We start from the raw sequence: 16232 nt of genomic DNA, 5'->3' as shown, positions 1-16232 counted from the left end.
GAAAGACTGAACTGCTGTCCAGCAGTGTCACGTCTGCATGCTAGCGTCATCTACACTGTTAGACTACAGTCTCATCCAGCTCCGGGTCCAGTATACACATTTTTCTTCTAATAACCCTAAATCTTGATGGAGTGCTGACTTTCGAGGAGGTCCTCGATAATTCACTTTCATGACTGATAACACTGTTCTTCTTACTGCTAAATAGTGAATTTTAAATGCATGATTTAAAATTTTTTTTAAATCATCCTGTAATACTCAAATCTGCCTCAAATATACAAGTATGTATAGACAAATGCTTAAAGATAAAAAAACCATTTTAGCACCCTTTTTTTATTCAGAACCTGTGGCTTCTTGATATAATACTATTTGCCATTATGTAGATAGAATGTTAGGCTCTTAGAACTGGGTTTTATCTCCTTCTGTAAATCTAACCACTTAAAAAATAAAAACAGAAAAATCCTAAGTGAGAGCAGTATAAACTACCTTCTACCATTAGGCGACCATTTCCCCTGGGCTTTATAATTCAATCAGCCGGGCTGAATGTCATCATTGCTTCTCTCCTCCTCCCCTTGCTTACGTTCTCTGATTCTTAAGATCACACTGTTTATACCTGTTCATTTCTGCCATGAACATATTTTCTTGACATGTAAAACCTCTATTTAAAACATGTTATCATTTGCTCCGGTTGCGGTAACATACCCGCGGTCAGGCAGGACTCGCAGGATGGGAGGATGATACATGTCATTTGAGCTTCGCAAACGAAAGCTTATACGATGACTGTGGATTATTGACTTTTGGTATCATGTAGGGCTGCTACTTCTTTTAAAATAGTAACTCCTTATTTCTGTTCCTGCCTTGCCCCTAGGTTCTTCATGACCATTTTTTGTTTTTTTAGATTCCATATATATGTGTTAGCATACGGTATTTGTTTTTCTCTTTCTGACTTCATTCTGTATGACAGAATAAAGACGCAGACCTACTAGAGAATGGACTTGAGGACACGGGGAGGGGAAAGGGTAAGCTGGGACAAAGTGAGAGAGTGGCATGGACATATATACACTACCAAATGTAAAATACATAGCTAGTGGGAAGCAGCCGCATAGCACAGGGAGATCAGCTCGGTGCTTTGTGACCAGCTGGGGGGGTGGGATAGGGAGGGTGGGAGGGAGGGAGACACAAGAGACAGTAGATATGGGGATATATGTGTACATATAGCTGATTCACTTTGTTATACAGCAGAAACTAACCATTGTAAAGCAATTATACTCCAATAAAGATGTTAAAAAATAAAAAAGTGAGGCAAATACCCCCCCAAAAAAATAATAACTCCTAACAATAATGTTTAAAGGTTTCCGATGCCTTTAAAATAGAAAGGTTCATGCTTTAGCCAATGCCAGCATTAAGGCAGCACCCTGAAATGGCAAAATGTTAGAAAAAAATGTATATAAACCAGCAAATGTGCCTCTAAATCTGGTCACTTCATTTTTCTGTAGGAAAATGATTTATTTCTTTTTTGACTCCAAATTCTTATGAAAATTTTTTTTTCTATTTTTCTCCCTTTTGACTTCTTAGATTACATTGCTTTCTTCTCAATACAATGCCTTCACTCTTTTCTCAACTCCATCCAGTAAACACACACACACACACATCATTCACACATTTTCTTTTTCTTCCTAAATTGAGACAGCTGTTTTCAATAAACATAGACCTGGCTCTAAATTAGGTGCTATTGGAAATTGTCATAAACTCTGAAATTATTTCCAAGTATTTAATTCACTTCCAGGAATAGCTGGTTTATATTTTATGAATTTCCTAGGTAAGGGACTGATTCCCTTAACATGAATGGACGTTTCTGTACATATAATAAAATAACGACCTGAGATTTTTATGCCTTACTCTTTAAAAATGCAGAGGTAAATGTGAACAAAAATAAAAACACTTTTAAAAAGGTAACGATTTCCTTTCTCTGGGGCTTCACTGGCCATTTCATTTAAGAGGCAGGATTCATCAGTGTTCTAGTTTATTTCTCTTCTTGACGAGGCTTTTTCTGTTTTGGTGATTTGGGATCTGGGTTATCTTTAAGACAATTGTCAGACTTCAGTATCTTACTGACACTGAGAAGGACTCAGCTGTGCTGTGTCTTTTTCTGTAAAATGTCGTGGTGACCAGTGTAAGCAACTTGTTTTTATTGCTGGTTATATTCACTTTTTTTTTCCTTTTTACAGTTTTATTGAAAAATAACATACATGCAGAAAAGTATAAATATCTTAAGGGTAGAGCTCAATGAGTTTTCCACAAATGAGCACCCTGTGTAGCCACCACCTAATCAAGAAACAGAACATAACCCGTTTTCGGGTAGTTTTGGGGGAAAGTACCTTTTAAATTCTATTATATGGTTTCTATTTTGTTGATATTTGCTCTTTTTTAAAAAAGAGACTTTATGCAGAAGTTTTAGTTTCACAGCAAAATTGAGGTTCACTTTTAATCTTGATAAATAGTCCTGGGAAATATAAGCATTTTCTCATTGGCTTTCACGTTTTATATTTTGTCCTCAAGTATGTCTCTGAGCAGTATGATAAATGCACTAGACCTGCTATACACATTGTGGAATGATCAGTATTTTCCATCATGGTGTCCTCTGGTTTGACACTCCTGGTTGTAAATAATCTCATGATGTTGATGGACATCCAACTATAACAGCTGCCAGACTCCAGTGTTCATAAAAGTATAAGGCACCTTGCACATTATTAGTTAATACAGACTTCTTGGGGAGGAGAATTTTCTTGCACTGCGTCTCCCTGTTTCACTGATGATGATATGGTTACTGACCTCCTTGTAGACCCTGCTACATGCCTAGGTTCTTGCAAGACTCTGCCTTGCAGCTGCCTAGACAAAACTTGGGAATATGGACCACGTGACAATCAAAATGGACAATGCCATGCTGGTTTTATTTAGCTCTGCAGAGAGCAGTATTTCATAGGACCATTTGCTGGTACCTATGCTCTGAAACCCTCCAACCTCAATACGAAGAGTTACCCTTTACACACACATTCTGTTTGGCTTATCAACTGTGTGATTCTGCCTGAGTCCTCAGTTCCTTTTTTTCCCCCCTGCTGGGAAACTAGCCTAAATGCCAAAAAGCTGTCATTAAATTCATGTTATCCTTGTTATCTTTCCTTACATCTGGTAACCCTCAAATAACTGTATAGAGAGGTTAGTCATCCCTTATCATATCAGTTGTAGATTGTTAGAAACACATGGTATGGAGGCATGGAGGAGGCTGAGGCACTCAGCTTATGTACCTGTGGTCAGTGCCCTGCATCTCTGTCCTTCAGAGTTGCATGTAAAGCTACACTAACTGCAGTCAAGAGTGAAAAATCAGTACTTTCTCAATGTGTACAGACAGAATTTTCTTCTTACATCTCTCTATTTGTAGAGGCTTCGTAGAGCCTTGCATCCTTGGCTGTCCTTGGTGTCCCTTGGCCTGTGGCTCCATCACCAAATCTCTGCCTCCGTTGTCACATGGCTTTCTTCCCTTCATACCTGTCTCCTTATGTCCAGATTTCTCTCTTCTTATAAGGACACCAGTCATTGGATTAGGACCCAACCTAATTCAGTATAACTTCAACTGAACTTGAATACATCTACAAAGATATTTCCAAATGAGTTCATATTCACAAGTACTAGGATTTAGGAAATCACTTGGGGAAAGACCAATTTAACCTGTAATACTTGGTAATCTATTGGTTTAAATCCAAAATTTCAGGGCCATGATTTATTCTAAGAAAATTAAGTCCAATAAATTAATATATTTAAACCAGTCACTGATTTTATTTGGAGGAAACTATGCATTTGCATTTGCCAAGTGAGTGTCTGTTAATTTATTCCTATTTTGCACGTGACTTCAACTGCTTCTTTATCTTCAATACCTCCTGCCTCTTGACAAAGATCAGCAATGCCTGATAAGATTAAACCACTTTTTCAAAAGGAGTTTACATCCACGGAGAAGCAGAACTGCTAATTATTGATGAATGTGTAAAGATACTTTTATTTCATGTAATGTGGCCTAGTGTGAGTTAATTACTGTGTAAGTAGCCTTAACTCCAAGGCAGGACGTGACAGATGTTTTAGATTCAAGGACGACAGAAATACCCCTTCAATAGTGGTGAGCTATACTATCGCTAACAGTAGATCAACCCCATTAGACTCCTATGGTTGGTTGTTAATTAACTGTTACAAAGGTAGGTTTGTTGCGGAAATTAATTAATGTAATCATGATGTAAACGGGGTGGTTTTGGGTTCAAAACTGAAAAATGAAGCAGCTCCTTTTTGGGTTTGAACAAGACGTTATTTTATTAATATGTATCATTTTTCTAAAGTACGGATATTTATATTAAACTGATAGGGAGTAGAGGGCAGATATACCCCTAGATGCCTTTAAACAACTACTACTTTAGCAATTCTGTATGGTTCCAATAAGAATTATCATCTCAATTTTTTAAAAATCACTATTTAATATACTATGTTATAACACCTTAATTTAAACTTGTGACAGGTTGATAAAAATATCAGCTTAGGTTTTTACATGTAGAAAAGGAAATAACATGTTACATGATTATACACATACTTAATGTAGAGCTGATAAATATAAATTTTTATAATCATAATCGTCTTCTTATATTTATATCCTGCTCCTACTGAGATGAATCTCTGGTTACATTTACATATTGAATTAGAAAGTTAAAACTAATGATGGGATCAATTATGCCCCATACTGAGCTGTGCACTTTGGAATGACTTTGAGAAAACAGGAGGGTCAAAAAAAAAAAAAAAAAAAAAGCATCCACAGTGCGTAGTAGTTAACAGATAAGCCAGGGAAGGACTGTAATGGACAATAATGTGTGTTTGTCAAAGAAATCGGGCTTTTTGGTAGAAAACCTAAAGCACATTTCGAATATAAACATTTCTGAGAATTGGAAAATATATAGGCTGGGTCACAGAAGTTGCTAAACAGTTTATTTAAGGTAGAATATATATAAGGGCAAATGTAGTATGAATCCCTTTATGATCTTGTTGGTTTGTTCTTGTAATTCTTTAAATATATTTGCTGTATCTTGGGCAAAATATAATCTGCTTCATGTTTGCTCTTGCCATGCAAAATTTGATAGTGTCCCCTTTCTCCTTTCCTAGCTGCATAATAAATGTGCTTCTCATCTGAAACCTGAATGTGACTGCGGACCTTTGAAGGACCATATTTTACCACCTACAACAATTTGTCCAGTGGTACTGGTGAGTTTTTCCTTCTCATCATTCTGCTATAACTTGGGGTGTCTGTGACTAACTGGTACACTCTACCACTCAGTGCTTCCAGAGATCATTTTTCCATTGATCAAGGCAGAACTCAATAGACCTAAAATACCTCATGGCTTCAGAAAATACCCCTTTGCCCACTATATTTCCTTTTTCCTTCATGGCACAATAAACGTCTTAGTAAGGTATGCTGTAACTGAAGCTGACTCAGGTTTTATCACTTAGTCATGCTGTAGTTACCAGAAATTGTATGGGAAGAACACTTCCACATTTTACATGTTTTATAGATCTGGCTTCCCAGAATAATGAAGTTATTCTTATGGACAGTTTTGCTGGAGATGCACATTATGTATCTGCAGTCGGGAGGTCTTTCACCTAAGTCAGAGGCTACTTAGAATGAGGACACACACCTTGAAGAGAGTTACGCACTGCCATTAGGTGTATTTTATCTTTCATTAGTGAACAATAAATTTACCTGCAAAATAATTCCTTGATTTAATAAATATACAAGGGAAAAATGTGTAAGTGAGGTAATCCTGAAAAGAACAAATCTTGATAGAAAGAGAAGCAGCTATTCAAAGATAATATTCATATTACATTTCAAAATCCAAATTTTTTCTAAAGTGAAACAGTTATTTTACAAAACAAACTATCATATCTATAATGCAGTTCTCATTTTTTTAAAACAACATGGAAGTTAACTAGCTGGAACTTCAGTTTGATATAATAAAAATACAACAAGTAAGAAATGTTAGACAAATACTTTTCTAAAGGTCAACTTAGAAATTAATCAAATTACTCAATTTGCACCCACTTATGATTCATTTTGTAATTATCTGTAAAATGCTGGTTGTATCTAAATTCCTTTATTTAAAAAAAAGAAAACTCTCTTCTCAAACTGCAAATATAAAGCAGAAGTAAATACCTCCATGGGGCTGAGGAGAGCAGTAACTAATTCTAAATTTCCTTTCTTCATGTAAGATATATTATACATCTTGTAGTAAATAAGATTAATTAAAAATAATGAGAGCCATATTAAAATACATTTTAGATGAATTTTGGTATTATGTTCTTTTGTAGTGTTTTCTTAAAGAGAAAGAACTTATAAAATTTTTATATATTTGCATTCTCTTTAAGAAGTGTAGTAATTTTACTGATTTAGATGCATCCTTGTGCTCAGATTTTAACTATAAGAAGAAATCTATTATGTCATTCTATTATCCAGCTATCTAGGTATAAAGCCCTGTTCAATTCAGTGAGACTACTTCTTCGGCCTACTTATATCAACCTCTGGTCTTATAAGTTCAAACATGAGATACATTCTTTTATTATTCCATCCTTGCTTTCTTTGAGAGAATCAAAGGTAAAGAACATGGGTTAAATGAATAGTCCTGTCTCTAACAATCTTGCAAACTCTTTCATTGCTTTTGTAGATACTTTTGATTCTGAAGATTTACTTTCACTCATTAAATCTTCCTGTGGTATTTATCATGATTTGTAGCTTGACATTTGCTACGTTATCATTTCCTTGGTACTATATACTCTGACGTATTAGGCATTGCTAACCACCTCTTCTTTCATGAGTGTCTACCTTACCTTGACACCCATTATACTATCGTCTCCTTATTCTTCTTCTGCTTCTCTGGATACTTCCTTTTAATATCTTTCCTAGCTTTCAAGATTTCAACCTGCCCCATGTTGGCTCATCCGTACGACCTGCCCTCACATGCCACAGCTTTCTGCTCTTAACATTTTTCCCAGCAGGATCTTGTTTATTTATTTATTTCATTACCGTATTAATTTATATTAAGTTCCTCCTCCTAGTCTGAATCTCAAGTGCTGAAACCTGGAGGTTCCATGTTGTTCATGTGCCTGATATGTTATCATTATTATAAGTAATCACAGCAACTTATTTACTGAGCACATATACTATACCAGCTACTATGCTAAATATATTAATCCATTCAAAAAGTATTTATTGAATGTCTAGTATGTACCCAGTAGTATTAACAGTAGAAGGAAAAACAGTAAAAACCCAAATCAAATCTTTGCCTTCATAGAGTCTTCATTCCAGTGGAGTGAAATAGGCAATAAACAAAGCAATAAGTACAGTATTTAGTACCTGGTTATATTAAATTACTGGTGGTATGTAAAGCTTAAAGGACGAAATTAAAGTAGGAAAAGAAGAGAAGAAATGCTGGAACTACAATTATAAAAGAAGTAGTTAAGAGTTCACCAAGGAAATAATTGAGTAAAGAGTTGAGGAATGTGAGGGAGTCATCGACGTGGCTCTCTGGGGCCAGTACTTTGTAGACAGAGGAGTCACCGAAGAAGGACAAGCAAAGACTCAGAGGCAGGAGAAGCCTGACATAGCTGAAGTGCATCAAAGAAATTAGTGACTGGGTCTCCTTCTGCAGGGGGAATACTAGTAGAGAAGGTGAAATATGTCTTAAGATTTTCATATGTGTAGGACAATTTAGGCTATTCTAAGGTCTTTAGCTTTTCTTGTGAAAGAAGTTGGAAGCCATTAGAGGCTTTTGACCAAAAGAGAGAGTGATCTGACTTACATGTTTAAAAGAACAATCAATCTAACTGGTGTGTTCAGGGGGTGACAATGGAAAAAAGATATGACACTTAGATTTTCTTAGAAAAGTAGGAAGGTGGGTCATTGCTAAGAGCAAAGACGGTATGAGAGTTTTGAGGATCAGGAATGAGTTACACACGAGTCACCTGGGAGAGTGGGAGCTACGTGGATCAAGAAATACCATATGATTGCCAGGGAATAATGTAAAGTCTCTTCCTGTTAATAACTGTGGATTTAGAACAAGATCAGTCAGCTTGGATGGGTATATTTCTCTGGTCATATTCAGTCATATTTCTCCAGTTACGTTCTAGGCCCAGGAGTAGAATAGGCATGGGGCAGCCTTAATGAGACTGTGTTTTGCCCAATATGATGAAATGAGAGAGAAGCAAAGGAGTTGAGAGTATGAGCAAGGGAGTAATTATAGGGATTGGCCATGGAAATTAAGCTGGGAAACAAGGAAGTAAGGACATGAAGAGTGAAGTACAGTAAGGGGTGTTAGGAAAATACATTGTGGATTACAATGGAATCAAAGATTGTTTGGGGGCTTCCCTGGTGGCACAGTGGTTGAGAGTCCGCCTGCTGATGCAGGGGACATGGGTTCGTGCCCCGGTCCAGGAAGATCCCACATGCCGCAGAGCGGCTGGGCCCGTGAGCCATGGCCGCTGAGCCTGCGCGTCCGGAGCCTGTGCTCCGCAACGGGAGAGGCCACAACAGTGCGAGGCCTGCGTACCGCAAAAAAAAAAAAAAAAAAAGATTGTTGGAATCAAGGTTTTTGGTGTCAAGTTACAAGAATGAGTGAGGTAACAAACAGTTGAGATTATGAAGGGTTTGCAGTTATTGATAATGATTTGTATGAATTAATTTAATCATCACAGCGGCACCATAAGGTAAATATTGTAACTATCTCTATTTTACCTATGAGGAAACTGAGAAACAGATTAAGTAATTTCCTATGTCACATGGCTATGAAGTGACAATTCAGGACCGGAACCCAAGACCCAGAGCTCATACCCTGAGCTCATCATTTCTGCCCTTTCTCCAAATCCCAATACAGGCCTTCTCCTATTTGCCTTCTCTAGAACCTTCATTCCCCAACTTTCCCAAGCCAGAAACCTAAGAATTATAATTGGTGCCTCATCTTGAATATCAAATTAATCATTAGACAGCCTATTCTGATGTTCTTTCTCTTTTCTTCAGCCCAACTGTAACTGTCTCATATGTCACCCAAAAATTGTTCTCCAGAATTCTCCTAGTACTAATAGCATAATCTCTGAATTTCCTCTTTTCTTTGCATTCTCGATACTACTCCCTGGATCCACTTTCAAAAATACAATAAACTATTTTCCTTCTTAAATATTTAAAGTATTTTAAATCAATGCCAAACTCTCTAGCATGGTAAACAAGGCTCTTTAACTGGATCAACCCATCTAATCCCTCACACACCACCTTACGCACTAGAATCAAGGATTTGAACTACTTGTAATTCTCTAAGTACACCTGCTCTTTAAGTCCTTGTGGTTTTGTACATGTCAATAAATTAGCCTAAATCACTTTACCTTGCTGCCTTGCTAAGTAGAAATTAAAGTTTGCTTTCCAATCATGGAATAAGTACATTGACTCTTAAACTCATTAACTGTTTAAATACTAAAACTTTAAACAAATTAATAAAGTTGTTTTGCACACAAAATTGCTTAATATGCTACAACTGATGGGCTCGGGAAGCTTTTCAATTTGTGAACTCTCATTAACTTCCCAGGAATGATTTCACACTGTATCACCTGCTGTAAATTTTTAAAATTTCATTGAAGGAAAATAGTCCTCACAAATAATATGAGTTTTTCATGATCATGTTCTCTAAGAAGAGCAGGTGAGTTTCAAACTCAATTATTGCAAAGTGGTCATCAATATCATTTCTAGCTTATTCTAGAAAATGTGAAATGAAGAACTTAAGACATAAGATTTTATTGAAGTTTTTTATCCCTTGCTTTTGATCCTGTGGTCAGGAATTGGTTATTCAATGAGCAATATAAACTCATTACAGATCCCTTTTTGCTGGTTGAAGCATTTTAATGACACACTTTAAGGTCGAGGTCCATAGCAGCAGTCTTCTTATATTTTAGAACATCTCTTCAGGTATTATTTTTATTTATTTATTGTTTAAAATTTCTGTACCTCTCTTTTCATCCCTCAATCCCTCCTCAACACTTACTAACTTTAATGATTCAATACGTACGTGCTCACCTGTTATGAAGATTAGCAAGGTCAGCATCTTCTTTGCACTGATGACCTGCTTTTATAAGCATGCACTAAAATAGGATTCCACAAATAATTAAATAGGATTCCACAAATAATTTGTCTTGATGGTGCTTATGGCCACAAAAATGGATTAAAACCAACTACTCTGAAATTAAAATAGAAATGTAATCAGTGATTCCATACATCAAATATAATCACGGATTTCTGGAGTTGCAGTTGGCTTCTAGTATATTTTGAGAATACTATCACAAAAAGCTTCATTGCTTAAAATTTATCAAGATTCTTTGTGACCATGTTTAGGTACTTATAATGCTTTCTTTGAGAATTTTCCAGCAAAAAATGATTGGAACCACAGTCTATTTACTGCCATATTGAAGATAATTCTGAACTGTTTACAGAGGTATTGCATAGCTCATCCCACCTCCAAACAAGTAGAAAGTGAATCTAATGCAATCAGTCAGGACTCTTGATCAACAACTTAATTTCCAGAAAAGGCCATTAACCTTTACCAATTGATTGTCAAAACGGATGTTCTGCCTTTGATGGACTCCATCAAAAATGCATTCCTGATTCTTTTTTTGGATCACACTCAGAAATCTCTGCTGTCCAATCCCAATCAAATGTCAATGCAAAAAACTGTAGCAGTTTCACATAAAACATGACCTGATGAGCATGGAGTTTGCCCACTTCTTTATGTTCCAAGTTTTACCCCTAACTCAAGACAGACTTGGTCCATGTTGTGTTAGTCCCTCACAGATTTGCTTTAATTAAATTTGGACTCGCCATTATGTCATCAACGTGCACTGAAAGGCTTTAAAAAAATTATATGAAATTCCCTCGTTGTAACAAAAAAGGTATGTTTTTGGAGATGCCTTCATTACCTAACAGAAGTCCCTCTCTGCTCTGTTTATCATGGTTTGTTATCTTTCGAACCCTATGAGCCTTATTACTATCACGTTTTATCTTCTATCCTTGAGAAGAGTAGAGTTCAATTTATCCTGACATTTGAACATGATGATGGGATGTGTGTTTATTTCTGTGTGCTAATCTGTAAGTCTGTTGTTGTCCTTTTCATAAATTTTTCTTCACTGTAAGAAAAAATTAGTAAAATTTAGAAAAATTTAGCCTCATTTAGTACTTTAAAACTATTTTTGTTAGTATATAACTTTTTTAGTTTCCAGAAATCAATAGAATAAGCTAGATAGAGTCCCTCTGATTCTCAGAATAATTTTATAGTGGAAGCTGTATATTTGATCAACTTCTCTAGAGCCATGGTGTAGTCTTACATTCATTATAAATTTTATGTATTTTTTTAATTATCAGGCTAACTGGGTCTCTGTGATTACACGTGTTTTTATACTGATTCTTCAATTTGGGTTAGGCTTTTATTCAATTAATTCTGCTACTGTCAACAAATGAATACTTGAGATGTCTCATGAAGAAGTAGCTTTTTAAATTTTATATTTGAACAGCAAAAGCAGATCATCATTAAAATCATTTCTATTATATTTAGCTCTGTGATTTAGTTTTCTTTTTATAAAATATTTTACATTATAATTTAAAAGCAAGGTTCTAGTCTGTAAATAAGGGGTTAATTATTAATAATTTTCTACATCAACATATATTAGTAAAGTTGATAAAATACATCATGTAATGTTGATTACTTTAAAGTTGGGTTTTTTACATTTAAGTATCCACTCTTCATATAACTGTTATGACTATGCCTTTAAAGAATTTTTAAGATCATTACTGATAATCAATGTACATTATTTTTATTTACAATATCTGCAGTGCCAGTTTCCTTCTGTTTTTTTCTTCTCTTTCCTTCTTTCTTTCTTTCTTCCTTCCTTCCATTGGCTTTTATTAAAGTAACTGGAGCTAAAAATTCAGATAAGCACAGTTCTTTTATTTACTGTAATTTCGAGTCTGTTGGGCCAGACAGGCAGGGAGGTTACATATTATGGTGAGGTAAGTATTAACTTACTGAGGCTTTAGTGAAGAGAATCTTCATCTATCCTGAGTGTAATTCAAAGAGTAAATGAAAACTTTCTTGAAGATATGATGCCTGAGCTGAATCTTGAATAAAACAAGAATTTGGCCAGCAAATACAAAGTGAACTTTATATGAATAGTCTCAGAAATAAGAGAGTACAGAGTGAGATCTTGAAACAGCAAAATGTTTATTAAGTCTTATTAGTAAAGGTGAGGTGTGGAGAGACAGGCAAGACAAGGTCTGAGATGGTGAAAAGCCTGACCTTTCTTGTCACGGATTTGGGCTTTATCCAGTATAAATAAGAGACTACATGATCAGATTTTGTTTTAGAAAGATAATTCAGCTAACAGTGTGAATTACAATAAATTTAAAGCAGGGAGCAGAGGAGATATGAGAATATAATTACTGGGTTGTGAGGCAAATCATCAGAAAACACCAACAGAGGAAGAAAATGAGGGAAACAGGAGAGAATATTGTAGCAGAGAGCAGAATATTAGGGTTTGATGTGATTTCAGAATAGATTAGTTGCAGAGGATGGTAAAGTCCATTATGCAGCCGTGGATCTGGGTGGCTCAGCTGGTGTGCAGAGAGGAGGTTCGCTAGGTGTTAGGAGGTCAACGAACTCTGGGCATGGTCTGTTTCATCTTGTCCATAAAACCACCTGGGATAATTACAGGGTCTTGGTGGAAAGGTTGCTGTATCACAGTAATGAATAAGAGTAGAGGAGAGAACTATTAGATTCCATGAGTCTCAAATGATAAGAGTTTCTACTTTGGGGCTGGAAGAATGATGATTTTAATGCAAAGCCAAGCTAGTCCATAAAAAACAAAACAAAAACAAGCAAACACAAAATGATCAAAAAAATAGAGCAAGTAATGTTTGAGAGAATGAGCAACCTCGGAAGTGTTATAGAGGTAGTGACAGGGACTTAGAAAGAAAGAGAACAATTAGTTTGTTTTGAGCAAAGTTTTCAGAGACCCCAATGAAAAGTTTTAGAAATGAAGTATGGAAGATCAATTGAAGAGAAAGAAAGCAAAAGTAAGCATGGGATGGTGATAGCCAGAAAGGATGGAAGACCAGAAACTTAAGTTTCTAACATGAACTCTGGATTTGTAGGCAAGTTATTTCAAGTGGTTACAGCCTGGTGACAAATGATTTGTGTCCAGAGTATAAAGATAATTTACATAAACCAATGATAAGCAACAAACAAACAATCTAATCCAAAAGGGCAAAAGATCTAAAGAAACATTTGAATAAAATATATATACACATATCACTTATAAACATATGAATATATGCTCACCATCTTTACTCGTCAGGAGAGCACATGTTTAAATCTCAAGAGATAACACTACACACCCATCAGGATGATTAAGATAATTAAAAATCCTAAGTTTGGAAAGGACATGAAGCAATCAGATTGTTCATACTTTGCAAGTGTGAGAGTGAATTGGTTCAACCCAATTAAGGCTAGCAGTATACTGTGTTTTTGAGCCCTGGCTTTTTCATTAGTTTTACGACATGAAGCAAGTTATTAGCATTTTGTTCCTATGCATTCCATTTGGAAAATGGAATTAAGTGAATTAATTCATGAAAATTTCTTAGAACTATGCCTAAATATAGTAAGTTCTCAGTTGATATCATCTAATATTACTACTATTGTAAGCATTATGTTGAACCAGAAAGTGAATTTTAACCCTTTATTAAAAGAGAACTATGCATTTATTAAATAAAATTTATAAAAACAATGTAAGTTGAAAAGGAAAACATTTAAAAATCTCTAAAACAGTTATATAGGAACCATTATTAATGTATAAATAGAACCACTATTAAAGTTTGCCTCTTGATTTTTAAATGTATATTTTGGCATTTTTGTAATTAAACTTGACATATCATGTGACACCCTGTTTTTACATTTAAACTGATATCATTAAGTGCTTATGTATTTCTGTATACTATGTAACATCACTATTAATGGCTGCATAATATCTCATTAGTTGAAGATATTATAATTCAGTTGAAACAGTGTTTATATTTAGCATGTTTGCAATTCCTTATTTTAATCTCATAAATAACACCTTAGTGAACATCTTTAGGAAGAGTGGCTTCTCCAAGTTACTCTCTAATCTATACTGGAAAGTATCATTTTTTCCCAAAATGTACTTATTTGGTTGTTCAAATGAGTCAGATTTCACAGTTGTTTAGTTCTTTCTGTACTGTAAACACATCTCCGAATCAGGAACACAGTGCTTGAAATGAATCCTAAAGCCAAAAGTTAGTTTTACAATAAACTATTAATTATTTAAACATTTAAAAAACTAATTTGGTGGGATTATTTTATCTTACTTTTAAACAGACATAATATTATCAGAATATACAGTAAATATAGTGTTCATTGGCAGGAAGTGATATAAAACAAAGAATATGTTCATCATTGTGCTTCTTTTGGACCAATTGTGGTGTGTTCTTCCTGGAATACTTTCTCTTATTATAATACCCTATATTACCTTAAATTAACCTTGAAGAATGCCAGCAAGATAAATGATAAAACTTGTTAGATCAGAGAAAGGAAAACAAAACTATTGAGAAAATATAAATTTTAATCATAGTCTTTAGATCTGATTCAGATGGTTCCAGTTCTACCTCTCTCTCTTCTTTACTATAACTCTGTAAACTTGGCCAAGTGATGGTGTTGCTGAAGCAGCAATCTATGTATCTCTAGGTATAACACCCTCAGAGAACCATATGTCTACATTAACTTTTCCTCTTCTTCCGATCTTGCTTGCTCTTCCACTATTATAAGAATTCTACTAAATTATTCATTGTAGATATGGTAAGTCTTAAATAGCATAGAGTATGTTAAATCTTTCCTTCGAGCATGTGTTTACTCCTCAGTGATGTCAGGGGCCTGTTAGGGAGTGGAAGTATAGCATGCATTTCTTTCTCACGGTCCAAGGATTATGGCCTCTTCCTGTCTTATCTTTCACTTAACCCTAACCAGCAACAGTTAATAATGACAACTTCAATACCAAACATCAGCTAATTAAAAGAGGGAGGGAGATATTCGAATTCTCTGTAATTCTGAAAGTTGGATATTGAATTCTCAGTAACCTTATTTCCTGAACTAGTTAGAGAGCTCCCAGAAGTGAGGAGAGCCTGGTGGAGAGGTGTGAACAGTTGGCTAAGGTTGTGACTTGCTGCACTGAGCTTCAGGTTTTATTTAACATCCATTTCAGCTGCTTCACTCTTCTTTTCCATTTACCTCTTTAACCTTAACCATAGTAACTGAAGTCATCTATTTTCTTGAAAATTCTTTATGTAAGGTACCATGGGTTTGTGCCTATGCAATTTTCTTTTTTGTCTAAGGAGTGGGATAAAGCACATTGTCAGTGCTCAATAATGTTTCATCAATGTCATTACTTAATATTCATTTAATTAATATTCATTATAGATCAATTCATAATTGTCATCAGAGTAATGATAGGCAAGAAGGAATCTCATTTTTTCCCCATATTTTGAAACTCTAACTCAGACTCAATTTCATGGCATTATACATAAAGGATACCTGCTTTTTATTTATTTTTTTAAGTATGTAGAATTAAATTCTTAATGTTCTTCTATTTTTTTGCCTATCATTTTCTGCTTCAAAATCCAATGAAGGATATATTCAGCACTAAAGAGCGATAATGTTTATAAAATAACGTGTAGATCCATTTTGGTTGGGCATAGTCTTCCATGTACATATACTTTAAAGGCATATAGTAAAAGAAATCTGAAAACGCCCCAGCATCACTAAGTGATGATTCCATCATCTGCATTGTGAGATGAACCATTTACCTGTTACATTGTCTTAATTAGATTGGTTTTACTGATTTATAGCCCATCTTTATGCTAACCTAGGCTATATTATATAGAATATGTATACCCATAAGCAGGATCTAATATAAAAGAAAAAGTTCATATATCATGGTTAATGATACTTTTTACCTAATGAATATGATATAATTCTATTTTTAGGACTCTAAATAGAAGTTTTAGTTTATTTTTTAATAGGCTAAAAAAATATTCCTACAAGTTTCTATAATTTATG

At 34.9% G+C, this 16232-nt stretch overlaps 1 protein-coding gene across 6 annotated transcripts in view; it reads left to right on the top strand.

The window, feature by feature from the left end:
- DGKB (diacylglycerol kinase beta) overlaps positions 1-16232 on the top strand; it is a 648769-nt gene that overhangs the window by 159277 nt on the left and 473260 nt on the right. For all 6 annotated transcript variants that reach the window (XM_060156129.1, XM_060156127.1, XM_060156125.1 and 3 more), the window contains one exon: positions 5191-5289. In XM_060156129.1, coding sequence (XP_060012112.1) covers positions 5191-5289 — 99 coding nt within the window. The remainder of the gene's footprint in view (positions 1-5190; positions 5290-16232) is intronic.

Source organism: Lagenorhynchus albirostris, chromosome 8, assembly GCF_949774975.1.
Source record: "Lagenorhynchus albirostris chromosome 8, mLagAlb1.1, whole genome shotgun sequence".
In the NCBI taxonomy this organism is placed as follows: domain Eukaryota; kingdom Metazoa; phylum Chordata; class Mammalia; order Artiodactyla; family Delphinidae; genus Lagenorhynchus; species Lagenorhynchus albirostris.
The sequence above is the reverse complement of the archived record's forward strand: the minus strand, read 5'-3'. Positions and strand labels throughout refer to the sequence as shown.